The sequence below is a fragment of the Macaca thibetana genome, chromosome 1 (genome assembly GCF_024542745.1).
Source record: "Macaca thibetana thibetana isolate TM-01 chromosome 1, ASM2454274v1, whole genome shotgun sequence".
NCBI classification, from domain to species: Eukaryota; Metazoa; Chordata; class Mammalia; order Primates; family Cercopithecidae; genus Macaca; species Macaca thibetana.
In genome coordinates this window covers 126,422,012-126,449,098 of record NC_065578.1, presented here as the reverse complement: position 1 = coordinate 126,449,098, position 27,087 = coordinate 126,422,012, and the positions used below count along the sequence as shown (strand labels likewise).

The 27,087-nt window shown below is 52.9% G+C and overlaps 5 protein-coding genes across 11 annotated transcripts in view; 2 read left to right on the top strand and 3 right to left on the bottom strand.

The window, feature by feature from the left end:
* Positions 1-27,087, bottom strand: part of RPS27 (ribosomal protein S27) — a 234,813-nt gene that overhangs the window by 18,399 nt on the left and 189,327 nt on the right. Inside the window, exon 1 of one of the 3 annotated variants that reach the window (XM_050756440.1) lies at positions 22,518-22,521. The exons of the other annotated variants lie outside the window; for them this stretch is intronic. The gene's annotated coding sequence lies outside the window, so the exon portion shown is untranslated. Of the gene's footprint in view, positions 1-22,517; positions 22,522-27,087 lie in introns of those variants that run through there. 3 annotated transcript variants of the gene reach the window in all.
* Positions 1-27,087, bottom strand: part of UBAP2L (ubiquitin associated protein 2 like) — a 340,775-nt gene that overhangs the window by 307,586 nt on the left and 6,102 nt on the right. The gene's annotated exons all lie outside the window — the stretch shown is intronic.
* CREB3L4 (cAMP responsive element binding protein 3 like 4) lies at positions 74-9,564 on the bottom strand. Of its 2 annotated transcripts, none has more exons than XM_050754861.1 (10): positions 5,412-9,564; positions 5,019-5,196; positions 4,535-4,781; positions 4,258-4,379; positions 1,647-1,739; positions 1,410-1,516; positions 1,225-1,293; positions 995-1,079; positions 724-820; positions 74-568 (listed from the first exon to the last, which is right to left on the bottom strand). In XM_050754861.1, the coding sequence occupies exons 2-10, from the start codon at positions 5,190-5,192 to the stop codon at positions 375-377; spliced, it is 1,188 nt and encodes a 395-aa protein (XP_050610818.1). In that variant the 5' UTR covers positions 5,193-5,196; positions 5,412-9,564; the 3' UTR covers positions 74-374. The 2 variants fall into 2 exon arrangements, with proteins under 2 accessions (XP_050610818.1, XP_050610827.1); XM_050754870.1 differs by having other exon boundaries at positions 5,539-9,564.
* SLC39A1 (solute carrier family 39 member 1) lies at positions 9,578-14,414 on the top strand. Of its 2 annotated transcripts, none has more exons than XM_050754932.1 (4): positions 9,578-9,719; positions 10,468-10,686; positions 10,864-10,994; positions 12,765-14,414. In XM_050754932.1, exons 2-4 carry the CDS (start codon positions 10,500-10,502, stop codon positions 13,419-13,421), a joined length of 975 nt encoding a protein of 324 aa, XP_050610889.1. In that variant the 5' UTR covers positions 9,578-9,719; positions 10,468-10,499; the 3' UTR covers positions 13,422-14,414. The 2 variants fall into 2 exon arrangements, with proteins under 2 accessions (XP_050610889.1, XP_050610878.1); XM_050754921.1 differs by having other exon boundaries at positions 9,676-10,155.
* CRTC2 (CREB regulated transcription coactivator 2) lies at positions 14,494-26,203 on the top strand. Of its 3 annotated transcripts, none has more exons than XM_050753241.1 (14): positions 14,494-15,160; positions 18,757-18,858; positions 18,935-19,053; positions 19,615-19,674; positions 20,321-20,389; positions 20,561-20,664; positions 21,111-21,140; positions 21,310-21,374; positions 21,499-21,548; positions 21,682-21,926; positions 22,279-22,682; positions 24,502-24,771; positions 25,242-25,428; positions 25,557-26,203. In XM_050753241.1, the coding sequence occupies exons 1-14, from the start codon at positions 15,002-15,004 to the stop codon at positions 25,775-25,777; spliced, it is 2,085 nt and encodes a 694-aa protein (XP_050609198.1). In that variant the 5' UTR covers positions 14,494-15,001; the 3' UTR covers positions 25,778-26,203. The 3 variants fall into 3 exon arrangements, with proteins under 3 accessions (XP_050609198.1, XP_050609193.1, XP_050609202.1); XM_050753236.1 differs by having other exon boundaries at positions 21,295-21,374; XM_050753245.1 differs by lacking the exon at positions 20,321-20,389 and having other exon boundaries at positions 21,295-21,374.

Sequence of the window (27,087 nt, the reverse complement as noted above, 5' to 3'; positions counted from 1 at the left end):
ACCAAGTCTTCCCCACCACTTCTCCCTTGTTTTCCCCCTCTTCTACTACTTCTATGAGACTTCTGGGATACAATTTCAGTTAAAACGTTTATTTATCACTCAAAACTTATTTCCCCTCAACCCTATCCCCAAAGAAGAAATAAAATCATAGATACATAACAAAAGTATTTGAGGTACCCTCTCATATATGCAAACAAATGCAGACTGGGCCTGAGGCAGAGAGAGACTAAAGGACATCTCTTGGGGTGTCCTGAAGTGATTTGGATTCCTGAGGGCAGACACCTAAGTAGGAATCCCAGTGGGAAGCAAAGCCGTAAGGAAGCCCAGGATTCCTTCTTGTGATCAGCAAGTGGGCCAGGAAGGTGTGTTCCAGCTCACATCTCATCTGCATGCAGCACGGTCCCGATGCGCCCACTGGGTCTTGGCTTCCCTCCCATCTTCTCAAGCAGTGTCCTTGTTGAGTCATTTGCATCCTTGGCTTCAGGTGGCTCCCTCAGTCTGGACTCTACCACTTGGGTCTCCAGATTTTCTGTTATGTCCTTGTGGGTCAGGATATTTCTGGAAGTCACTGTGAGGTGAAGGAAAGAAGGCAGTAGTAGAGTGCTCCCCTGGGTGGGAGACCCTAGACAGGACAGGACCTCCCTCTTGCTTCTTGACGACCTTGGAGAACACAGTCCCCATCCCTTGCTCAGCCAGGGGTTGCTCCCTGCCCTTGCCTCTCACCTCCGTGAGGCTGGTAATCCTCAGGCCCAGCTTCTGGTCGACCCTGGAATGGACTGAAGCTGGGCAGGATGATGAGAGCCAGGGAAAAAAGAAGAATCTGGGAGGAAGCAAGAGGAACAGAGGAAGGGAGTAGGGGGCAGAGTGAATGGAGGCCAGCTGGGGTTATCGGATGTGGGAAGTAGATCTGGCTGGGTAGTCGGGGTATAAGGATAGAAGTGTGGGGGAAGATGGTGGACGTGGGGGCAGATGGGAGTAGATAGACTAATGGTACCAGAACACAAGTGCTGGTCTGGGCGGCTTTGTTGGAAGTTTGAGCAATTAGCGTCTGCAGCTGGCGGAGCTGAGCTACCAAGGAGCTGGGAAAGGAGGAATGAAGAGTTAGTATCTTCTGGGTACCAGGAGCCAAGAATGGCGCCCCTGTGTGCTGTACCCGCCTTCAAAACACACACACACACACACACACACACACACACACACACACACACACACGCTTTCACTCACATATTGTGCCTCTCCAGCTCCTGGACTTTTTTCTGTAATTCTTGGTTCTGTGCAGAACAGGCTGCCACCCTAGAGTGTGGGGAGGTAGGACAAGGCTCAGCAACCTGAGTCCCTTATTTTCCCTGCCGTGGTGAGGAAGGGGCCCAGACATGGCCCACAGGAAGCCAGAAATAACCCAGGCATACCTGCTCTCCAGCCCATCAATGTACTCCTTCTTCCGCCGCCGACTGTCCTGAGCTGACTGCTTGTTACGGATTTTCCTCCTGACCTTCTTCAGGACCCTCTCCTCTGCCTGGAGGCCCAGGATGTGTGAGTCCTGGGTCCTTCACCTGCCCCCAGCTCCCCAGTGCTTCTCCTGGGATATTGGCCAGGGTCATGGTGAGGCCCCTGGGTTGGGATACCCTTAGGGGGAAGCATGTTACCTTGGTGAGGGGCAGGTGAGAGGGCAGAGAAACCCCTTCCTGCCCCAGCAGACGCTTCTCCTCATCCGTCAGGAACAGGGTTTGACAGGGCAGCTGGGGGTAGGGGCAGGAGAAGATGCAATAGGATTGAGGAGGGGGTCATCCCATTTGCAACACCCAGGCTACTCCCTCTACATGCCTTCTGGAAAGCGCTTCCTATTTGCACTGGGAGACAACTTTAATCTAGAGGTGAGGTGAGGGGCAGAGACCTTAATTCCGACAGGTTCTAGATCAAGCCAAAGGGACTTCCTGAGGCCAAGAAGGGAGAGAGGAGGGTATTGTCATATCCTTCACCCAGAGACTTAGGACCTTGGCACTCTGAGCAAGCTAGGGAAGGCTTATTCTGGTCCATGTCTCCCCATACCCAAGAGAACCTGAAAGAACTCACTACAGTGAAGTTTACATAATTTCCTTACAGCAAGCACATGATTCACTTTCAGCCATTAACTTCCATTTAGCAGAGTGTGTTATTCAGTTGCATGTCAACCACAGGGAATTCCCTGGGGCAGTGGCCTATTCTCCCCTAGGGTCTGAGCTCCGCTTCCCAGACTAAGGTTCTGTCCCCTCTCATATGAAGCTTCCCAAAGGCAGCCATATGTCTCACAGCAAATCACAAGAGAGGATGTAGGGAGAGTAGATGGTGCTGGTGGTGAACCTGAGCCCATCAACTGAGTAACTTGACTTTCTCACTAGTATTTCTTTTTGAAAGATGTATGTGGCCGGGCACGGTGGCTCACGCCTGTAATCCCAGCACTTTGGGATGCCAAGGTGGGCGGATTACCTGAGGTCAGAAATTTGAGACCAGCCTGGCCAACATGGTGAAACCCTGCCTCTACTAAAAATACAAAAATTAGGCCAGGCGCGGTGGCTCACGCCTGTAATCCCAGCACTTTGGGAGGCCGAGGCGGGCAGATCACGAGGTCAGAAGATGGAGACCATCCTGGCTAACATGGTGAAACCTGTCTCTACTAAAAATACAAAAAATTAGCCGGGCGTGGTGGCAGACACCTCTAGTCCCAGCTGCTCAGGAGGCTGAGGCAGGAGAATGGCGTGAACCCAGGAGGCGGAGCTTGCAGTAAGCCAAGATTGCACCACTGCACTCCAGCCTGGGCGACAGAGCGAGACTCCATCTCAAAAAAAAAAAAAAAATTTAGCTGGGCATGGTGGCACGAGCCTGTAGTCCCAGCTACTCAGGAGGCTGAGGCAGGAGAATCGCTTGAACCTGGGAGGCAGAGGTTGCAGTGAGCTGAGATGGCACCATTGCACTCCAGCCTAGTGACATAGAGAGACTCTGTTTTTTTTTAAAAAAAAAGATTCTAAGATGCTTAACTTGGCTTTTGGTCCCAGCTTCAACTGCAGATTTGAAGAGAGGCTAGGACCTGGTCCCTGCCTTTTGGGTACAAGGAGTAATTTTCAGAGGAAAGGGAGGAACAGTGATCTGAGCACAGCCTCCTCTTTACCTGGCCTTGGACTCTGCCCAGCCGGCCTTGAGAAAGCATCTAATGTGATACCTCTGCTACACTGTAGCACTAGCCAGTGGGTGCCTCCTGGGCAACTGTTCCAGTGGAAACATTGCTGCTATTGCTTTTCTTCCTTCCTGTACCTATAACCAGTTGGGATTCCCAGGTGGCCTGTCCCATTTCTGTGTCCTGACCCAAGGCCGAGATAATGGCTCTGGCTAAGAATACAATGCACACAAAGTCTGGGCTTTCTCCTGAGCCCTGTCCCCAGATTCCCTCACCCCACCTTAACTGAGTTGTTGCTACCTTACCCACAAGGGTTCTCTCTCTCTTGTCCTTTCCTGCTTTTAAAATTGTTCATGTTGGGCCGGGCACGGTGGCTCACACCTGTAATCCCAGCACTTTGGGAAGCTGAGGCAGGCGGATCACAAAGTCAGGAGTTCAAGACCAGTCTGGCCAATATGGTGAAACCCCGTCTCTACTAAAAATACAAAAATTAGCCAGGTGTGGTGGCAGGCACCTGTAGTCCCAGCTACTTGGGAGGCTGAGGCAGGTGAATCACTTGAACCCAGGAGGCGGAGGTTGCAGTTGAGCTGAGATTGTGCCACTGCACTCCAGCCTGGGTGACAGAGTGAGACTCCATATTGTTCATGTTGGCCGGGCACCGTGGCTCATGCCTGTAATCCCATTACTTTGGGAGGCTGAGGTAGGGAGATCGCTTGAACTCAGGAGATTCAGACGAGCCTGAGCCTGGGCAACATGGCGAAACCTCAAAACCCCATCTCTACCAAAATTAGCCAGACGTGGCACATACCTGTAGTCCCAGCTACTCAGAAGGCTGAGGTGGGAGGATTGCTTGAGCCCAAGACATTGAGGATGCAGTGAGCCATGACTGCACCACTGCACTCCAACCTGGACGACAGAGTAAGACCCTGGCTCAAAAAATAAAAAATTGTTCAACTGTTCATGTCTCCTTGGTCTTCAGGCCCAATGCCACAAAAACTGGGGCAAAGGCAGTTCATCATCAGTTTCTATTCCCTCATCCCTTTGCCCTGTCTGTGTCATTACATATGTATCAAGGAGTAGTGGTTCTGGCTGACACCAAGACTCACCAGGGTTGTACAAGGCACTGGGGCTAAGGTGCCTGCTCTGGGCAAGATGTGGGCATGAGCATCAAAGGGCAGCTCACTGACCATGCAGGAATCAGGTACCATAAATGCTGGGCTCCACTGATCTGGAGTAGAAAACAGGTAGCTGGGAGAAAGGATACTTAGGGACCCTGACAGCAGCAGGGCCTGGGTAGTGGCACAGGTTGGGTAAACCCCCTTAACCCGATGGTTAGGGCCAGTCTCGAAGGGCCATTTTCCCCTTCCCACAAAGAACACTGACCTAGCTGGATGGAGATGAGGCCTACAGTTGGCCCAGTTTCCCCCTGCATCCTCTCCAGGGCCCCTGCCTCATAGACAACTTCATAGAGCGTAGGAGAACTGGTTGCCCTGGGGGCAGGGGGACTGTCTGGACGGCAGGGGTCCTCAGAGGTGCCACTGTCATTGCCAGGAGATGCTTCTGAGCGGTACACCTCATTGGGATCAATGAAAAGCTTCAAGAAATCTTCAGGCTCACTCTCTTGAAGGCCCTACAGTAGGAAAAGGTTATATATATGTGCGGGGAAGAATTTTGGAAGTCCTACCTGACATCAGCCTTATGCTTCATTTTCAGTCCATTCATTTCTTGGGCATGGAGATAGTTATTATACAACTTACATCTATTTTCGGGGTGGTCTGTTTTCAGACCTGTCTCCAAGTGGGAGCTGAAGCCTCTTACAACAGAGTTGTGTCTCAACCCCACCCCAACTCCCACTCATCACACTCACACAGCCATGGTCCCCACCGGACTTCCAGCCTTGCAGTCCCTGTTCCTGTAGCCTAGTCACCGGAACCTCTGGAGGAGGGCAGTGGAGTCCCAGCTCCAGGACGGATCCTGTCGAGAAGATATCCTCTGGGGGCTCCAGCCACGCGTCCAGCAGGTCAGGGATACCGAGATCCATGCTTCTGCAGGAAGGCGTGTGAGACAGAGGGTTGCAGAAAGGGAATGATGGCTGCTTCCTACACCCTACAGTTTCTGGGCTCCTCTGCTCCCTCTTCTATTGTCCCTGCTCCCCCGCCCCCCGCGCTTTCTCACTAGCAAGCCCCCTCACCTGTCCCCTGGATATTTCACTTTCAGCCCTATCCCTCAGGTTCAGACAAACAGGCCCCCCAAGCATTACCTGTTCGGAAGAGTCCAGCCCTGTCAAGCCAGCGTAGCCCGTTGACCGCCCCAAACACACCACCTTTTCTTTCTTCCAGGATCTCGTATCCTGGACCTGCCCAGCCAAACCCCGCCCCCATCCTTACACTACAAAAGTGGGTGCCACCTTGCCAGGAGCCACGGTAGGGCCGCTGTATCTGGGAGTAGGGGACTAAGAGTCTGAGGGTCCACAAACGGAATTTAAGAAGTAGGTAGCCGCGCCCTTTCTGCTTCAGTTTTCTCTTAGCTATAGTAAATCTTCCCCAGGGTTTGGTGTCTCCTAGCGGAAGAATAGAAAAGGCTGTGACTGGAGCACAGGATATTTGAATGCCTGTTCTCTAGCCCTCGCTTTTTCAACAGGGAGATCACAACAGGCTTGTAAACAAAGGCGGAAAGAGTCAAAAGACCTGCGGATTTACTAGGGCATCCTCTCGCCCACCGCGTGGCGCTCTTCCCAAAGCTGAGTCCTGATTGGAAGCTAAAGACTTAGGTTTCGGAAGGGCAGGACATCGAGCCAATGGGCACTACCCTCTCAAGGCCGCCTCCTCCGTAACTGGTCGGAGACAGCTAGGCTGTTCAGGAGAGTCAGGCCAATGGGGCCGCAGTTCTTTTTTTTTTTTTTTTTCTTTATTCTTATTTTTGGCGGCGGGGTCTCGCTTAGTTGCCCAGGCTGGAGTGCGGTGGTGCGATCACGGTTCAATGCAGCCCCCGACCTCCCGGGCTCAGGTGATTCTCCCGCCTCAGCACCTTGAGCAGCTGGGACCACAGGCGCGCGCCACCGCGTCCGGCCGGCGGGACTTACTTGTCAGGCGGGGATTGGGTTCCGCCGGACCAAAGGGAGGGGTAAGCGCCAGAATATGAATCGCCAGTAAGCTGGGGGAAAGCTACGGGAAACCCTGAGCAGCCTGGTTTGTCTTCGCGCGCCACGTGACTCGGAAGCTCCGGTTTCACCCAGGCGGGGAGTCAATAGCCCACTGACCCCAGTGGAACGGTGAGCCTCGCTCGGCAGGCCGCAGGCGCGCGATGGCAGGTTTCCCCGTCCGCAGGCCGAGCAGTGTGGCGTTGATGGAGAACCGCAACTGCGCGCACATGCTCGCTGCACGCTGCTCATTCGCGGAGGGGACACCGGGCAGGAAAACTGCAACAAGTTAAAAAGGCTTTTGCGTTTGTTTTGTTGTCTTATTGTTTGCATACAGTTACTAGGAACATTATGTCCCACATTTGTATAATTTACAAAACGTTTTCATAAACATTGTTCTCTTCCTTAATCCATAACGGTTCTGAGGCACACACGGCGGGTAATATTTTGCAAATTTTACCTATGAGGAGGCAGATCCATGACTTGAAAGCAGTAATACCAAAACTCAGGGTTGATTGATTTTTTTATTTTTATTTTTAGCTTTGGTCTAATGTCTCATGGTCCAGGAATTCACTTCAAATAAAATAATGGAGGTTAACTGATACAGGTATGATTTTCCAGTAGTATTTCAGAAAAGGGTAGCTGGGTGAGTAAAACAGTAGTTTGGAGTGTGAATCCCAGAACTCAAACTGCTGTTAATTATCCTCATGAAGATTTGAACGAGCTAAGAGTAAAAACAGGAACAGGGTCTAGTCAGGCATTTTCATGTTACTCATATAGTTCTTACAGCAAATAGAGCTGACAAGTTTTTGTTTTTGTTTTTTTCTCTTTTGAGACGGAGTCTCGCTCTGTCGCCCAGGCTGGAGTGCAGTGGCAAGATCTCGGTTCACTGCAAGCTCCGCATCCCGGGTTCACGCCATTCTCCTATCTCAGCCTCCGAGTTGCTGGGACTACAGGCACCTGCCACCACGCTCGGCTAATTTTTTGTATTTTTTTTTTTTTTTTTTTGAGACGGAGTCTCGCTCTGTCGCCCAGGCTGGAGTGCAGTGGCCAGATCTCAGCTCACTGCAAGCTCCGCCTCCCGGGTTTACGCCATTCTCCTGCCTCAGCCTCCTGAGTAGCTGGGACTACAGGCGCCCACCACCTCGCCCGGCTAGTTTTTTGTATTTTTAGTAGAGACGGGGTTTCACCGTGTTAGCCAGGATGGTCTCGATCTCCTGACCTCGTGATCCGCCCATCTCGGCCTCTCAAAGTGCTGGGATTACAGGCTTGAGCCACCGCGCCCGGCCATTTTTTTGTATTTTTAGTAGAGACGAGGTTTCACCGTGTTAGCCAGGATGATCCTGATCTCCTGACCTCGTGATCCACCCGCCTCGGCCTCCCAAAGTGCTGCGATTACAGGCGTGAGCCACCGCGCCCAGCCCCAATGTACATATATTTCAAAACATCATGTTGTACACCATAAATATATACAACTATTAGTCATATATGACATATCTGTATGTGTATATATATATATGTATATATTTGACAACTATAAAGGTAGAGCTTGGACCAGAGTCCAGGTTTCCTGACCCCTCCAGTCATAATTCCTTGTTAATGATACCAATTACGAATAATTTTTTTTTTTTTTTTTTGAGACGGAGTCTCGCTCTATCGCCCAGGCTGGAGTGCAGTGGTCCACGGTCTCTGCTTACTGCAAGCTCCGCCTCCCGTGTTCAAGCCATTCTCCTGCCTCAGCCTCCCAAGTAGCTGGGACTACAGGCGCCCGCCACCACACCCAGCTAATTTTTTTTTTTTTTTTTTTTTTTTTTTTTTTTTTTTTTTTTTTTTTTTTTTTTTTTTTAGTAGAGACGGGGGTTTCACCACGTTAGCCAGGATGGTCTGGATCTCCTGACCTCGCGATCCGCCCGCCTCGGCCTCCCAAAGTGCTGGTATTACAAGCGTGAGCCACCGCGCCCGGCCAATTTTTTGTTTGTTTGTTTGTTTGTTTTGAGACGGGGAGTCTCGCTCTGTCGCCCAGGCTGGAGTGCGGTGGCGAGATCTTGGCTCACTGCAACCTCCGGCTCCCGGGTTCAAGCGATTCTCCTGCTTCAGCCTCAGCCTCCCAAGTAGCTGGGATTACAGGCGTCCGCCACCACGACCGGCTAATTTTTGTATATTTAGTCAGACGGGGTTTCACCATGTTGACCAGGCTGGTCTTGAACTTCTGACCTCAGGTGATCCACCCTCCTCGGCCTTCCAAAATGCTGGGATTACAGGCGTGGACCACCGCGCCCAGCTCCTTAAGAAGTCTTCACATTCTTCTTTTACTTAAGGAATTACTGGCCTTCGTTTCTGGAGCCTTGTGAGAAGCATTACACTGTTCTTTTTTTTCTTTCTTTCTTTCTTTCATTTTTTAAAATTAATTTTGCTGTAGGAAGCAAGATCCCATCTCCTTCTTTAGGCAATGAAGCTTTTTTCACCTTTGCATAAAAGAACAGCTTGGCCCCCTTTTTAAATTTTCTTTTGTCTTTACCGTCCCTTGAGGCTAGAAGAGGATTCCCATAGCAGAGGGTTGCGAGTCACGAGAATCCAGGTTGAGGAAACGGTGAAAGTCCTGAGCTGAAACAACTACCTTGGGGCATTCAAGGAACAGCAAACAGCAAGCAGACCGGCGAGGGTGGCGGGAGCTGGCCAGATGCCCGCAGGCGCGGTGCGCAGGTAGCCTGGAATGCGCTGGGGGCTCTTCCCTGGGCGTGGCTTCAGCACCCCGCATTCCGGTCCCACCACGTCCCCACCCACCTGGAGAAGGCGGAGGCTGCACTGAGTGTCAGGAGTAGTCGAGAAGAGATGATTTTCAAAACATACCCTCTCTCTTTGCTTTCCCCGCTTTCCAATTCTGCTTTGTCTTTTTCTTTGTTGTGGGTGCTGGCGAGGGAAAGCAGGCAAGGAAATTGGTGACAAGAAGGGAATGCCTTCCCTTGGGCGCCAAGAGGCACTGACGGGGTGTCAGAGCCTTCTGAGAGACAGATGAGACTTTGGCCCAAGGCCAGGAACATGTCTTCAGATGTGGGCCGGAAGACTTGACAGTGCGGGGTCTCCCTCTTTTAAAAATATCCATATAATCAAAGCCTTTGTTGACCGGCCCGCTCCGGCCCGTCAGTCCTCCACAGATGCGCCCCAGGGCACCAGCCCCGAGGTCCTTTTCCTAATCTCCTCCCTCGCTCTCGCTCACTCTCCTCTGGTCGCCTGCTCCGCCCGCTCCCGGTCTCTGATTGCTACTAACTCACGTCACTCCCGGTCTGTCCCCGCCCACTCGGCGCTGCCATTGGCAGTCGGGCGTGGGTACGCGGCCTCTGTGGGGGAGGGGGGAGCTATGCGAGGGGGCGGGAATTCCCGACTCTAGGCCGGAAGCGCGCGGAGACCATGTAGTGAGACCCTCGGGAGGTGAGTGCGGGCTCTCTGGGAGCGGGGTCCAGGTCGGGCTGCCCAGGCCTCCCCGGGCCCGGGAGCAGGAGTCCCAGTTCACGCATTCTTCATCTGCTTCCCGCGACGCTGGCGGCCTCGCACCCCGCCTCCTGGAGCCCGGACTTTCAGGCACCGCCCTCAGTGTCGCCTTAGTCCGTCCCGGGACCGCAGACTCTTAGGGCCCCTCTCCTTGGCCATCTGCCTCTAGGTCCCAGCCTGGGGCCTGAAGCGCTTGCTCTCTACGCTGGGAAAAGGGGAACGATGGAGCGATCCAGCACCCAAACTTACCCTGTCCAGGCGACCCACGAAGATACCCATGACATCTCTGCACAGCCCCAGCCTTTTTGGCTTCACCCACTCCGTTCGGGAGTTGGGGACCTGGCCTCTACATTCCTTAGGGGAACTCCAGCTCCAGGTCCTATTTGGAGGCGGCTCCTAGTTTCCTAGTTCGCTGGGGGCGCCAGGTGAAAGGGTGATGAGATACCCATACAGCCTTTCTCAGGCCTAGGTTTCCCCCTTGCAGTCTCCCTGAATAAGTCACTTGGGAAAGAAAGTGTGAGAAGAGAGGAATGTTCCTGGTACAGGAGTAGATGAGTCACCCTGGGTTGGGGAAGGTCACAAAGTGGCTGGGGCCAGGGAGCTGCACTCTGCTGACCAAGCTTCTCCATTCCTTGCCCCATCTTCCCTTGCATGATTTTTCCCCACCCACTGTGGTCTGCCTTCCTAGGTCTGAGAGTCACTGGAGCTACCAGCAGCACCATGGGGCCCTGGGGAGAGCCAGAGCTCCTGGTGTGGCGCCCAGAGGCGGTAGCTTCAGAGCCTCCAGTGCCTGTGGGGCTGGAGGTGAAGTTGGGGGCCCTGGTGCTGCTGCTGGTGCTCACCCTCCTCTGCAGCCTGGTGCCCATCTGTGTGCTGCGCCGGCCAGGAGCTAACCATGAAGCCTCAGGTAAACCTCTCCTTTTCCCCACACTCCTATGAATGCTTGGCTTAGGGAGGGCTCTGGGGCTGTGGGGAGTGACCAAAGGAGGAGGGAAAGGCAAGGGTAGCCATTGTTTGGGTTGGGGTGGTGGGCCCTGGAGGGGGTTTGTTTGCTCATTCTCCTCTGTGCTTAACCCCTACCCAGCTTCCCGCCAGAAAGCGCTGAGCCTAGTAAGCTGTTTTGCGGGGGGCGTCTTTTTGGCCACCTGTCTCCTGGACCTGCTGCCTGACTACTTGGCTGCCATAGATGAGGCCCTGGCAGCCTTGCACGTGACGGTGAGCGCTGACCTGGACATGTGACATGCGGGAGGGAAATCACACACCTCTAAGAGTGTTGGTTTGTGGAGGTCGATTCATGTGCCACTCTGTGACTTTGTGGAAGGCTTTTGGCATGTGATATGAATAGTGATTTTTGGTTATGGGGCATAATTCTTTCTGTGTTCCCTCCCCCTTCCCCATTCCCTGTGTGACCCCTACATGCCCTTTGAGACAGTAAGACATTTTTTCTCAGGTGTGTGACTTTCTCTGTGGGTTCTCAGTTCTAGCTACCAGCAAGTGCTCCAAGAATCATCTTCACTCTCTCACCACTTTCCTAAAGGGCTGGAGATAGAGGTCTCTGTAGGCCTGAGAAGGATAGAAGGTGATTCCCTGGATCCTGGTGTTGCTGACCTTTTTAGGCCTTGGCCTAAGGAAGTGGGCTGTGAGGAATGATCAAGTCCACGGCATAGGACTTGGTTTATTGTAGGAAAAACTGAGGCCGTTGGATAGTGGGGCAGGAAAGTCATCCTGGGCTCTTTCTTCTCTTTTTTCCCCTAAAACTGAGGAAGTGGCACTGGATGTAATCCTTTGTGTCTGTGACTGAGTGACCTGTGTCTCTGTGTGACTGCGTATAAGCCTGAATGTCCTGTGATATGTGGCTCTATGTATTTGGGGAGGTGGGCCAATGTGTGACCATTTCATGTATGTCTACATCCATGACTCTCAACTAGGAGTGTGGCTTTGCTCCTCAGGAAACAGTCTAGGGATATTTTTAGTTGTCACAGTGGGGAGGGGGATAGAGGGAACATTGTGCCTGCTGTTGGCATTTGGTAGGTAGAGATCAGAAATGCTATTAATCTACAGTGCACAAGACAGCTCCCATGACAGAATTATCTGGCCCAAAATGTGTTTTTGTTTGTTTGTTTGTTTGCTTGTTTGTTTGTTTTGAGAAAGAGTCTTGCTCTGTTGCCCAGGCTGGAGTGCAGTGGCACAATCTTGACTCACTGCAACCTCTGCCTCCGGGGTTCAAGTGATTCTCCTGGCTCAGCCTCCCGAGTAGCTGGGATTACAGGCATCCACCACCACACCCTGCTAATTTTTGTATTTTTTTTTTTTTTGAGACGGAGTCTCGCTCTGTCTGTCTCCCAGGCTGGAGTGCAGTGGCCGAATCTCAGCTCACTGCAAGCTCCGCCTCCCGGGTTTATGCCATTCTCCTGCCTCAGCCTCCCGAGTAGCTGGGACTACAGGCGCCTGCCACCTTGCCCGGCTAGTTTTTTTTTTTTTTCGTATTTTTAGTAGAGACGGGATTTCACCTTGTTAGCCAGGATGGTCTCGATCTCCTGACCTCGTGATCCGCCCGTCTCGGCCTCCCAAAGTGCTGGGATTACAGGCTTGAGCCACCGCGCCCGGCCTTAATTTTTGTATTTTTAGTAGAGATGGTGTTTCACCATGTTGGCCAGGCTGGTCTCAAACTCCTGGGCTCAAGTGATGTGCCCGCTTTGGTCTCCCAAATTGCTGAGATTATAGGCATGAGCCACCGCAGCTGGCCCAAAAATGTTAATAGTTCCAAAGCTGAGAAACTTTGGTCTACATGTAACACTGTGAGTGACACCATAATCTGTGTGTGTGTATCATTCTGTATCAGTGTTACCAATTCACTTTATCTTTGTGTGACCGAGAGTAGCCCTGTATCTGTGTGGGACCCTAAGTCTGTGTAACTGGGCTTCCACCAGATTTTGCATCTCACTCTTCCTTCCCTGAACGTTTTGCTGCCGCTTCTGCCCACAGCTCCAGTTCCCGCTGCAAGAGTTCATCCTGGCCATGGGCTTCTTCCTGGTCCTGGTGATGGAGCAGATCACACTGGCTTACAAGGAGCAGTCAGGGCCGTCACCTCTTGAGGAAACAAGAGCTCTGCTGGGAACAGTGAATGGTGGGCCGCAGCATTGGCATGATGGGCCAGGGATTCCACAGGCGAGTGGAGCCCCAGCAAGCCCCTCAGCCTTGCGTGCCTGTGTACTGGTATTCTCCCTGGCCCTCCACTCTGTGTTTGAGGGACTGGCGGTGGGGCTGCAGCGAGACCGGGCTCGGGCGATGGAGCTGTGCCTGGCTTTGCTGCTCCACAAGGGCATCCTGGCTGTCAGCCTGTCCCTGCGGCTGCTGCAGAGCCACCTTAGGGCACAGGTGGTGGCTGGCTGTGGGATCCTCTTCTCATGCATGACACCTCTAGGCATCGGGCTGGGTGCAGCTCTGGCTGAGTCGGCGGGACCTCTGCACCAGCTGGCCCAGTCTGTGCTAGAGGGCATGGCAGCTGGCACCTTTCTCTATATCACCTTTCTGGAAATCCTGCCCCAGGAGCTGGCCAGTTCTGAACAAAGGATCCTCAAGGTCATCCTGCTCCTAGCAGGCTTTGCCCTACTCACTGGCCTGCTCTTCATCCAAATCTAGGGTGCTTCAAGAGAGGGGCAGGGGAGATTGATGATCAGGTGCCCCTGTTCTCCCTTCCCTCCCCCAGTTGTGGGGAATAGGAAGGAATGGGGAAGGGAAGTACTGAGGACCAAAAAATTCTCTGGGAGCTAAAGATAGAGCCTTTGGGGCTATCTGACTAATGAGAGGGAAGTGGGCAGACGAGAGGCTGGCCCCAGTCCCAAGAAACAAGAGATAGTCAAGTCGCTAGAGACATGATCAGGGGACATTAGGATTGGGGAAGACATTTGACTGCTAGAAGCAGAAGTTGGACACTATACATAAGGACAGGCTCACATGGGAGGCTGGAGGTGGACACCCAGCTGCTATGGGACAGCTATGTAGAGGTCATAAACCTAGAGTCAGTGTCCTGTTGGTCCTAGCCCATTTCAGCACCCTGCCACTTGGAGTGGACCCCTCCTACTTTTCTTAGCACCTGCCCTCGTATCTATCTCCCTCTTCCCGTCTCCCAGGGGACTAGTGCCAAATGGTCTCTCCCTGCCAATTTTGGTATCTTCTCTGGCCTCTCCAGTCCTGCTTACTCCTCTATTTTTAAAGTGCCAAACAAATCCCCTTCCTCTTTCTCAAAGCACAGTTATGTGGCACTGAGCCCTACCCAGCACCTCAGTGAAGGGGTCCTGCTTGCTCTTTATTTTGGTCCTGGATCCTGGGGTGGGGCAGAAATATTTTCTGGGCTGGGGTAGGAGGAAGGTTGCTGCAGCCACCTACTGCTACTGTACCCTAGGAATATGGGGACATGGACATGGTGTCCCATGCCCAGATGATAAACACTGAGCTGCCAAAACTTTTTTAAATACACCCGAGGAGCCCAAGGGGGAAGGGCAATGCCTACCCATAGCGTTATTTTTGGGGAGGGAGGGCTGTGCATAGGGCCATATTCTTTAGAATCTATTTTATTAACTGACCTGTTTTGGGACCTGTTACCCAAATAAAAGATGTTTCTAGACATCTGTACAGTATCTGATTCATTTGTTTTGGGAAAGGGGTGGGCATGTGGCCAGCCTGAGAGGGCCTGAGTCCCAGATGTTTACAGCTGTTTTAAGATTCTTGGTCTCACTGTTTTCACTCAGGCCCCGATAGTCCCCTTCCTTGAAGATAACCAAATTTTTCCTCCTTTGTGTCTTGGTACTTCTTTCCCGGTCCCCCTCCTCTCCGCTCCCCTCGCTCTTCCTTTCCTCTCTAATTCCTCTCCCCTTTCCGTTCGTAGTCTCAGACTAATTTAGAACTACTCTTCCCAGCTTGCCCCTCTCAGGGAGTAGCCGAGAGGGTGGAGCGAAGTCCCCAGTTTCCGGAGTCAGCAGGGCTGCTGGGAAGTGGAGTCCGTTTCCTCCCGGTGCTGCGTGACTGGACATGTGAAGGAGTCTCGTAAACAAACTACAATTCCCGGCGGCCCCCGCGCTCAACAGGTCAGGGCTAGGCTGGGGCCGGGTTCGCTGTGCTCGCTGAGGCGGCGGTGGCTACGGCTGGAGGAGCCGGGCCAGGGCCGCGGCGAAGGCCGCGGCTGGTACTGGAAGGGTGGCAGGCAGGGACGGGGAAGGAAGATGGCGACGTCGGGGGCGAACGGGCCTGGCTCGGCCACGGCCTCAGCCTCGGCTTCCAATCCGCGCAAATTTAGTGAGAAGATCGCGCTGCAGAAGCAGCGTCAGGCCGAGGAGACGGCGGCCTTCGAGGAGGTGATGATGGACATCGGCTCCACCCGGGTGAGGGGCCGCGCCGGGGAGCCCAGCAGAGCTGAGCAGTTACAGAGCGGAGACCGGAGAGGCGGGGCGGGGGCGGGCGTCGCAGCGAAGGAGGCGGAACGGGGCAGGGGACGCGGGCGCCGCCGTTTGGGAGGCGCAGGTTGAGGGCCGAGGGACAGGAAGAAGGATTTTGCCGGGGGAGACCGAAACACTGGAGAGGTTGGGGGTGTAGAGGCGACTGGGGGCCCGAGTACGTGAGGCGGGAGTGGACGGAGAGAGGAGATGGGTCCGGCGGAGGTAGGAGGTGAGTGGTCCTTGTGCATCCCTGACGGAGTCCCCTCGAGGACGCTACTGAAGCATGCCTGGTATTGGAGTATGGCCTGGGAGGAGGGCTGCTTGCCTGTAACCTGGCTCCTCTGAGTTTGTGATCTCCTCCAAACTGGTCCCTCTGCCCTCTGCGCTTTGGTGCCCCCGGGAAAGGGCCCCTTGCGTGGTTTGAACGAGCGGTGCTGTGTATAGTGGGGCAGGAAGTCCCCTCCTGCGTCCCGTCCTTTTGCTTCCTTTTTCAAATACTTCTTGTGGTTTCCTGACGTGAATGAAGGTGAGGTCCATTGCTTGGTGTTTTGTCCTGGCCTCCTTGGAGGAGAGGTAGAGTTTTGAATCCTAAAACTGGGTAACCGACCATAAGTTGTGTGGAACTCTATGGTTTGCTGAGCTTTCTAGGGAGATGACTGCTTTGTGGGTCCGTGTGTAGGGTGCCTTGGAGGGTTTCTATGTGTAGGGAATATTCATTCCTAGAAAGTTCTTGAGAGAACTTTCAGGCCTCTGCCAGGCTGCCTCTGAAGCCCCCCGGCCTTGATTTCTTGCTTTCCAAGGCTGGATGTCAGAGGGACCAAGGGGTGGGAGTCTGCCTAGGTGGTATGCAGTCTTAATTTAGGGACACATTCTTCTAAAAAAACTGCAATAAGGGTATTGCAGTGATTCCTCATGGCAGAGAGCTAGAAGGAATTTAAGGGTTGATGATGGAACGTTACTACAACATCTCTAGCCTTTTTCTGCTGGTCTGACTGTGGTTGCATCTGTGACTGTGACTCTGGTTGTATTTTTGTGTGTATCCCCCTTGACTCTGTTAGTCTTTTTTTTTTTTTTCCTCGTCCTTTCCCCTTTGAGTCTCTAGGGAGTATGTGCCCTAGTTTGTGGGAGTCAGAAGTTAGGTGGGGAGGCAAATCTGGGAGGGTGTCTGTGCATGCATGTGCACACTTACATGCATGTGTGTGCATAACCCACTGTAACCACTGTGAGGATTATGATCTAACTGTAGATTGCTCCCCTTTAGGAACTTTTTCATCATGTTGGGGACAGACAGGAAGATGGGAGTCTGATCTTGATAGCGTGAGGCCCTGCCCTCAGGACTGTGATTCTAGCAGAGGCACGGTGGGATCTTAGGGCTTGTATGTGCAAAGAAAGGCTGTGTGAAACTCAAAAGCTGGGGCTTCTCTTTATGGTGCCTTGATCTCTTAAAAGGCCCCCTCTACCCACCTTGCTCCTATTGGTTAATTTCTCAGCTACACAGAAAAGTCTAGTGGGCTTACCTGGCCAGGGGACCCAAAAGCCTAGAGCTAGGGACAAGAGATCTGGGACTCAGCCTGTTATCTGGCCAGGTGGGAGGGCTCATTTGAGACAGAGATGGTCATGGGAGGCTATACCACTGAGAGACTGGGGTTGCCATATATGTTGATAGTGGTCTTGAAGTGGACCAGAGGTCAGCACAGTGCCCACTGAACTCACTAGGCTGACCTCCTGGAACAGAACGTCAGTTCTGATGTTGGCTTCTGTACAAGAGTGTGACCCTGGAAGCTCTTAGAACTTGCCCCTCCTCAGCTACCCTCCTCCCCATGGCCTTGCCCTGGGCCTGTTTATTTGGCTGGTGGCAGGGGCTGAGCCTTGGAAATAGATGCTCACCTCTCACAGAGATAGGATATCTGTACACAGGCTAAATCCATGTCAGGCTGTCTGACGTCTATGCCAGACATATCTCCCCAAAGTGAGGATGAGACCAGGAAGATGGCTCTGGCCCATGCTGGAGTGGGCTACTGCTCTCTCCACCCTCTTCCTCCAGGCTTCCCTGCCAATTCAGGAGCCTTAGGATTCAGTGGAAGAATGTCCCTTGGTTTTGGTGCTGTTTTTCCAGCTAGGAGAGTTGTCATTCCTTGGATGTTCTAGTTTGGGAGGTGCAGGCTTTGTGTAGCCTTCCTGAGGCTGGGCAAGTGGCAGAGCCCAGAAGCCTGTGCTCTCCAGAGTGGGAAGGAAAAAGGCTGGCAGTAATGGCTCTGTGACATCCATCTGTAGCCTTCCTCTTAATGACCCAATTAGTCCTGGATGCATCTAGAAAGAAAGCAGAGGTTCCTAATAGGCACTCTCCCTTGTGAGTAGCCCGGGGGCTCCTGGCAGCCCCTCAGGGACTCTGCTTAGAGTGATGCCAAATGAGACAGGTCTTGAGCAGAATATCTGTCTCCGCCTGGCAGGATGATGTCAAACAGTAGTGGTATCATTGATGAGGGCAGTCTGCAGATGGGCTCTGGTGGGTTATTTGCACCAAATCTCAGTGGACCTTTCAAACCCCAACACTGGCCTTTTTTCTGGAAGATTATTTCTTTTTTTTTTTTTTTTTTTTTGAGACGGAGTCTCGCTCTGTCGCCCAAGCTGGAGTGCAGTGGCCAGATCTCAGCTCACTGCAAGCTCCGCCGCCCGGGTTCACGCCATTCTCCTGCCTCAGCCTCCCGAGTAGCTGGGACTACAGGCGCCCGCCACCTCGCCCGGCTAGTTTTTTGTATTTTTTAGTAGAGACGGGGTTTCACCGTGTTAGCCAGGATGGTCTTGATCTCCTGACCTCGTGATCCGCCCGTCTCGGCCTCCCAAAGTGCTGGGATTACAGGCTTGAGCCACCGCGCCCGGCCTCTTTATTTTTATTTACTTTTTTTTTGGAGACAGGATCTCACTCTGTCACCCAGGCAGCTGGAGCAGAGTGACATAAACACATCTCACTGCAGCCTCTACCTCCCAGGCTCAAGTGATCCTCCTGTAGCAACAGAGTCTTACCGTGTTGCCCAGTCTGCTTTCCAATACCTGGGGTCAAGCGATCCTCCTACCTCTGCCTCCCAAAGTGCTGGGATTACAGGTGTGAGCTACTGTGCCTGGCCTAGATTTTTTTTTTTTTGAGACGGAGTCTCGCTCTGTCACCCATACTGGAGTACAGTGGCGCGATCTTGGCTCACTGAAAGCTCTGCCTCCCGGGTTCACGCCATTCTCCTACCTCAGCCTCCCAAGTAGCTGGGACTACAGGTGCCCGCCACCACGCCCAGCTAATTTTTTGTATTTTTAGTATAGACGGGGTTTCACCGTGTTGGCCAGGATGGTCTCGATCTCCTGACCTCGTGATACACCCACCTCGGCCTCCCAAAGTGCTGGGATTACAGGTGTGAGTTACTGTGCCTGGCCTAGATATTTTAAAAGCAGTGACAGCAGCAGCATATCCTGGTGACAGAGATGGCAAGGATGACTGAAGGAAATAGTGCTCAGGACCTTCCTGACATTCCCACTTGTTCCCCATGTCTCAGTTACAGGCCCAAAAACTGCGACTGGCGTACACAAGGAGCTCTCATTATGGTGGGTCTCTGCCCAATGTTAACCAGATTGGCTCTGGCCTGGCCGAGTTCCAGGTGAGTAGACACCAGCCAGGGAGGAGTGGAGGTTCTTTAGGCTGCTTCCTCTGCTGACTTCTGTCCTTTTTGGCAGAGCCCCCTCCACTCACCTTTGGATTCATCTCGAAGCACACGGCACCATGGGCTGGTGGAACGGGTGCAGCGAGATCCTCGAAGAATGGTGTCCCCACTTCGCCGATACCCCCGCCACATATCCTTCACAGGGGACTTGGGAGTGTCTGAAAGGCAGTGGGATGGGGTTCCTCAGGGACTTATAGGAAGCACTTGAAGTGTTGTGCAGTCCCATCCTTCTCCTGGAGCTCTTCTTTACCCAGCTTCCCTGAAAACAACCATAGCTCCTGCATCAGCACCTGCTCCTGTGATAAGGAGTTTTTGCTCCTGAGGCTGTGCCCCCTGTCTCTGGCTGGCTCTGGCTGTCTTCACATCAGCTTGCTGCCAGAGGCAGCCTTCCTTGTCTCTTGCTAAAGGAGATTGCATCCCTTCTCCTCACATTTCTGAGTTTTCAGTCTCAGAGACATGTGTACCTGTATCCTCGAAGTCCTGCCTGGACATTCTCCTGGATTTTTTCAGCCCCGTTAGACCTGATTCCCTTCTTCTCTTCCATTCTTTGATCCTATCGTTGTCCCTTATAGAAGAGGAGAAAGGTATGTGTTTCTCAAAACAACTTATCTGCTGCCTCTACTGTTCTTTCCTCATCTGGCCTCTATCTCATCTGTCCTCTCTACTTTTTTCCTTAACTGGTGCTGTTCACATTGACAGCTCTCCCTACAGTCCTGCCTACTTATCTCCTCCCCCAGAGTCTAGCTGGCGAAGGTAAGTGTCCAGGGCAGGCGGAAGCTCCTGCCTACTCTCTGACATGTTTCTGGAGGGAGCTGCCCCTTCTGGGTTGGGGCTGGGATTACTGAGCTAAGGTTTCAACAGTACCTCTTCCTATAACGCCAGGGCTGAGAGAGGTGGAGGCAGTTGGAGTAGGTGGGTCAGAGTCCAGCCTTGGCCATGTTGACACGAGTGGTCAAGCCTCCCAGTCCAGCTAGAGCAGAACCAATGGGAACTGTAGCCAGCTTGGGGTGTGTGTGTAAGGGGGAGGGGAGAATGGCAGAGGGGCAGGTGAAAATGGTGACCTTCTGTCAAAGGTGGGTGCAAGATGTAGTGCTCTGGCACTTTTAGATTTCTGAAACTCTCCCCTTGTCCATCTCACCTTCAGTGCTCATACCCAGAAGAGCTGCTGGGCTCCAAGATTCCCATTCAGCTGGTCCTGGCAGAGAGGTTTCCAGCTCTCTTAGATTGACTGGGGGAGGGGTCAATCATAAACAGGAGAAGAACCAGAAAGAAAAGGGGATGATCTGGGTGCCTAGCCATCTTCACTTCCATCTTGGCTGCCCCACATTTTCCAACCCCTATACCCACCTTCTTGTCCACTGCCAGCCTTCCTCCTCATGACTTTGTTTTTCTACCCCAGGACGATGCCCTGGGGCAATTTCCCTGCAGAGAAGGGGCAGTTGTTTCGACTACCATCTGCACTTAACAGGTGATGGCCTTTGCCTTCTTTAGGCCACATCTCCTCTTATCTGTAGTTTCTGGGGCCCTGTTCCCTCACCACCCCCCATTTCCAGCCCAGCTAGTGTTTTCCCTTGCTGGGCAGGGCTTAGGGACCAGGAAGACTGTCACTGGTGTCAGCTCATTCCTGCTCCCCCCATAGGACAAGCTCTGACTCTGCCCTTCATACAAGTGTGATGAACCCCAGTCCCCAGGATACCTACCCAGGCCCCACACCTCCCAGCATCCTGCCCAGCCGACGTGGGGGTAAGTGGCCCTGTCCCAGGGTTGGGAGTAACCACGGAGCTATTTATTTATTTATTTATTTATTCATTCATTCATTCATTCATTCATTATTATTTTTTGAGACGGAGTCTCACTCTGTCGCCCAGGCTGGAGTGCAATGGCACGATCTCGGCTCACTGCAACCTCTGCCCTCCGAGTTCAAGTGATTCTCCTGCCTCAGCCTCCTGAGTAGCTGGGGTTACAGGCGTCTGCCACCGCGCCCAGCTAATTTTTTGTGTTTTTAGTAGAGATGGGGTTTCACCATCTTGGCCAGGCTGGTCTTGAACTCGTGACCTCGTGATCCACCCGCCTCGGCCTCCCAAAGTGCTGAGATTACAGGTGTGAGCCACCACGCCTGGCCTCCACGGAGCTATTTAAAGCAGGTAGGCAAGTGGGCACTGCAGCCAACGCCACTGTATCCCTTGCAGGTATTCTGGATGGTGAAATGGACCCCAAAGGTATGTGTTCCTCACTGCTGTGGGTACTGGATGCCAAACAATTTCTGGGCTGATGTTGGGATTGTGTGCAGGTTCAGGGAGCAGGACTCCTTCCCGCCTGCTTCTGCTTCCTGTCCTGCCTTACGGGCTCTTTCTCCAACTCTCCCATCACCAGTCTTTCTCTTTCAAGTACCTGCTATTGAGGAGAACTTGCTAGATGACAAGCATTTGCTGAAGCCATGGGATGCTAAGAAGGTAGGTGGAGGCCACCGGGTGTCACCCACTAGTCTCTCTGCTATCCCCTTGCCATGGGGCAGGCCTTCCAGGGTTCTCCACTGAGCACTCTCCTCATTTTCCATATTCTTCCTTCTTTCCTCAGCTATCCTCATCCTCTTCCCGACCTCGGTCCTGTGAAGTCCCTGGAATTAAGTAAGTATTCCCTGAGGTTGGCTGAGAGTTGGGGGAAGGAAGTACAGGGAGATGTAGAAGACTGATCTCTGCTCTTCCCTGACCACCGCACCCCACTCCTATTTACATCTTTCTTTTTCTCTCCTTCCCCTAGCATCTTTCCATCTCCTGACCAGCCTGCCAATGTGCCTGTCCTCCCACCTGCCATGAACACGGGGGGCTCCCTACCTGACCTCACCAACCTGCACTTTCCCCCACCACTGCCCACCCCCCTGGACCCTGAAGAGACAGCCTACCCTAGCCTGAGTGGGGGCAACAGTACCTCCAATTTGACCCACACCATGACTCACCTGGGCATCAGCGGGGGCATGGGCCTGGGCCCAGGCTATGATGCACCAGGTGAGTGGCTGTCCTGGCCATGTGCCCACTGGGTGCTGCCTGACTGGAGGGATGAAGGGGAGGGCGGTTTGAGCACCTGAGATCCTGCTGTGACCGCCCACACCAGCCTGTCACCTCTGCACCCCAGGATTCCCTCACGGCAGTTCTCAGCCAGTGATAACTGGTTGGTGTGGTGTTTCCTAGAAAGAAGAGGAAGGGCAGCCCCCAGATGGGCAGTGCTGTCAGGGATAGAGTAGGGAGGACGTTGTGTTGCTGCTTTCATAGTCTGGTCACTGCTACCCGTTCTGGGTGGAAAGGGGCCCAGTTCCCATCAGTAATGTTGGCATCTCTGGTTTTTTGTCTGTGCCTGCAGGACTTCATTCACCTCTCAGCCACCCATCCCTGCAGTCCTCCCTAAGCAATCCCAACCTCCAGGCTTCCCTGAGCAGTCCTCAGCCCCAGCTCCAGGGCTCCCACAGCCACCCCTCTCTGCCTGCCTCTTCCTTGGCCCGCCATGCACTACCCACCACCTCCCTGGGCCACCCCTCACTCAGTGCTCCGGCTCTCTCCTCCTCCTCTTCCTCCTCCACTTCATCTCCTGTTTTGGGCGCCCCCCCTTACCCTGCTTCTACCCCTGGGGCCTCCCCCCACCACCGCCGTGTGCCCCTCAGCCCCCTGAGTTTGCTCGCGGGCCCAGCCGACGCCAGAAGGTCCCAACAGCAGCTGCCCAAACAGTTTTCGCCAACAATGTCACCCACCTTGTCTTCCATCACTCAGGTATGCGTGGCTGCCTTCCCTGCACGTCTGTCTCCCTTCCCTTTTCTTCTGCCATGTTGTTTCCCTCCCACCCTCCTTTCCTCAAATACCTACTCTATACTCATCCCCTTCCATTCCTCTGTCCTCCACCTGCCCCATCGTTTATCCATCTTGTCTCCTTTTGCTTCACAGTGCAAACACAAAAGCTGTGGTTAAGCTTTTTTAGTTTCAAATCCTGGCTCTACCTCTTACTAGCAGTCACCTTGGACAAGTTATTTAATTTCTATAAGCCTCAGTAGTTTCATTTCTAAAACAAGGATGGTTCATGAGGATCAAATTAAATAACATACATAAAATACTTAGCACCACATATAGCCCAGGTATATGCTTGACAAATAGTAGCTTACCCTTTCCTTTTATTTGCCTCCTTTGTTCCTATCCATTTCACGTCTGTCTGTTATCTGATGCCTCTATCCTGTCCCATCTCCTCCCCTGTATCCCCTCCTAATTTCATAGAATTTGTAGAATCAGAGAATCTCCTACTGTGGAGCCCAATCCCTTCACTTAATAGATGAGGAAAGTAGGACCTAGAGGGAAAGTGTCTTTTCCAAGTTTACCCAGCAAGTTAGGGAGAGTTGAGACTAGAACTCGAAACTCTTAGTTTAGGGCTTTTTCCACAGAGATGAAATTCTTAGCCCTTGTCTCCCTTCCTATCCTTTTCCTCCTTCATTGCTGTCCCTGGAATGTGTGATCTATGTTCCATCTTTACTCAGGTCCCCGCTTTTGTAGGAAAGACTGAGGCCAGATTAGCAAGGGATCTGTTCCCAGAGTGTGGAGTGAGCTTGACTTCCCTTCCTTTCTTTCTCCTTTTCCTTCCTTCTTCTCCCACTCCCTCGGGCCTCTTCATGGCTGTAGAACAGCAGTTCTCAACCTTAGTTCCTTATTTACTAACAATAAATAGTTCAAGTACCAAGGTTTAAGAATGGTTTACTTCTAAGGCTGGGCACAGTGGCTCATGCCTGTAATCCCAGCACTTTGGGAGGCCAAGGTGGGAGGATTATTTGAGCCCAGGAGTTCAAAACTAGCCTGGGCAATATGGTGAGACTCAATCTCTACAACAAATAAAAAATCAGCCAGGCGCAGTCGTGCACGCGTGTAGTCCTGGCTACTGGGGAGGCTGAGATGGGAGGATCACTTGAGCCAGGAAGGTTGAGGCTTCAGTTCCAACTATGATTGCACCACTGTACTCCAGCCTGGGCAACAGAGTGAGGCCCTGTCTCAAAAAAGGAGAATAGTTTACTTATGGAATAGATTTAAAATTACCCCTGTGTTAGCCTCACTATATCACTTTCATTCTGATATGCACTTTTTTTTTTTTTTTTTTGAGACAGTCTCGCTCTGTTGCCCAGGCTGGAGTGCAGTGGTGTGAACTCGGCTTACTGCAACCTCCCACTTCCTGGGTTCAAGCAATTCTCCTGTCTCAGCCTTCTGAATAGCTGGGACTACAGACGCCCGCTACCATACCCAGCTAATTTTTGTATTTTTAGTAGAGACGGGTTTCACCATGTTGGCCAGGCTGGTCTCGAACTCCTGACCTCAGGTGATCCACCCGCCTTGGACCTCCCAAAGTGCTGGGATTACAGACATGAGCCACCACACCCTGCCAACTAATACCCATTTTTGAGTAACTGCACTCAACCCCAGGGATGCCCGTGAGAATGTAGAATGTTGTCACATTTGTTTTGGGAGTGGTTGTAGCTAAAGAAGGTGGGAAGCCCTGACTAAGAATTCTTGGGGTATACACTGAGCGGTAAGCTTCCCTCTTTTTACTTCTTTTCAGGGCGTCCCCCTGGATACCAGTAAACTGTCGACTGACCAGCGGTTGCCCCCATACCCATACAGCTCCCCAAGTCTGGTTCTGCCTACCCAGCCACACACCCCAAAGTCTCTACAGCAGCCAGGACTGCCCTCTCAGTCTTGTTCAGTGCAGTCCTCAGGTGGGCAGCCCCCAGGCAGGCAGTCTCATTACGGGACACTGTACCCACCTGGGCCCAGTGGGCACGGGCAACAGTCTTACCACCGGCCAATGAGTGACTTCAACCTGGGGAATGTGAGTACTCAGGCTCCTTGCTCAAAAGCAGGGGAGGGGGTGAGGGTGGGTCAATGGGGCCTGAATGGCATGGCTGGTGCACTGTGAATGGGGAGATCTAGGTGGGGTGGGTGGTGGGGAGATCTCGTCTCCCCGGAGGTAACATAGTACTGCCAGCTTGGGGCTCCTCTCTTCCTGCGTTTGACCCTACTCCTGCCCCTCTATTTCTGCTCAGCTTGCTCTTTGATGACTTCTGCCTTGACCCGTTCTCTTCCTGGCATGCACATGCTCTGGCCCAGCAGGTACGGTGCCCATACTTACTTCGGGCCCCGTGCTCGCTTCTGTCGCTCTGCTTGCTGCCACCTCCCTCTGTCATTGCCTCTGTTCCTGGGGTGGATGAAGATTTCTGGGCAAAGGGGTTATGTTAGCAGGGCTAGGCAGGATACCAGTTCTAAATCCTACTTCCTCAAGATTTGTCTGTGTGTCCATAGCTGGAGCAGTTCAGCATGGAGAGCCCATCAACCAGCCTGGTGCTGGATCCCCCTGGCTTTTCTGAAGGGCCTGGATTTTTAGGGGGTGAGGGGCCAATGGGTGGCCCTCAGGATCCCCACACCCTCAACCACCAGAACTTGACCCACTGTTCCCGCCATGGCTCAGGGCCTAACATCATCCTCACAGGTGAGTGGGCGTGGCTGGTGATGGAAAATGGAAGGAGGGAATGACACATTCACTAATGAGTAGGAGATTGAGGGGTCTTGGAAAAGTTTATAGGACATGGGGTCCTCACCTATCTATTCTACCCACAGGGGACTCCTCTCCAGGTTTCTCTAAGGAGATTGCAGCAGCCCTGGCCGGAGTGCCTGGCTTTGAGGTGTCAGCAGCTGGGTTGGAGCTAGGGCTTGGGCTAGAAGATGAGCTACGCATGGAGCCACTGGGCCTGGAAGGGCTAAACATGCTGAGTGACCCCTGTGCCCTGCTGCCCGATCCTGCTGTGGAGGATTCATTCCGCAGTGACCGGCTCCAATGAGGGGACCTCATCACCATCCCTCTTCTTGGCCCCATCCCCCACCACCGTTCCTTTCCTCCCTTCCCCCTGGCAGGTAGAGACTCTGCTCTCTGTCCCCAGATCCTCTTTCTAGCATGAATGAAGGATGCCAAGAATGAGAAAAAGCAAGGGCTTTGTCCAGGTGGCCCCTGAATTCTGCACAAGGGGTGGGCCTGGGGGAACTCAAGGGAGGGCCTAAAGCACTTGTAACTTTGAACCGTCTGTCTGGAGGTCAGAGCCTGTTGGAAAGCAGGGGATAGAGAGGAGCCCTGGAGGCAGGGCTTGTCCGGATGCCTAGGGGTGGGCAGTGCCAGCCCCTCCTCACCACTCTTCCCCTTGCAATGGAGGAGAGAGCCAGAGTGGATACTATTTTTTATTAAATATATTATTATATGTTAATAAAAAAATATCAAACCCTTGGTGTGGTTGGTTATTATTTGGGGCATGGCTGGGGATCTAGGGAGTTATAGAGCCATGGGTCTTTTTATCTATTAGGCTTTTTGCATCTTCTTAGCACCACTGTGCTTTGTGGAAGGGCCCGACAGCCTCGGAATTTGTACCTAGCCTGGACGTAGGCTTCCCCTACATGTAGGGGAGATCACTTCATGTGCCCTCCTGTCTGTCCAGGGCCCTGCTGCAGCATCAGATGGGGGCTTTGACTGGTCAAATTATTCCTCTTCCTCAAACCCAGGCCTGGCAGTGAGGGAGTGAGGAGGTGATTGCTGGCTGAGCCCACAGGTCTAAAGTGCTCCTGGGTCTCAGGGAAGCCTTCCTCCTCCCTCCCTCACTGCAGGAATTCACTTCACCCTCTCCACTCTTCACGACTCATTCATTTTAGTTTTAATTAAACAGATTCTTCGTTGTCATGTATGTTCTGAAGGTTTTCTCTTTCTGGATTGGGTTGCTAGCCCTTGGACCAGCCCTCTGGGCCTCCGCACTCCTCACTCCGGCAACCAGCATAGTGAGAAGAGGAGTGCCCCCCAGTTATCTTACCCCCACCTCCACTGCTCTATTCCACATCCTGCAGTCCTGGCCTCTCCTCTTCCTCTTTCCAAAGCTCTTGTCATTTTCAGGAAAGAGAACTGAGAGCTTCTGGTTCCGGCCCGAACGGAATACCCTGTGCCCCAAACCTGGAAGTAGGGGGAGCCACCTGGGTCCCCGTAGACTAGGCCTTCGGGGCTTCACCTACGCCCACATCATGCATCTGACTGCAGGACCGAGGTGGGAAGGGAGCGCGCTGCGGACCTCAGGGTCGCCTGGGGTCAGTGTTCTGCGGCACGGGCTGGATGGTG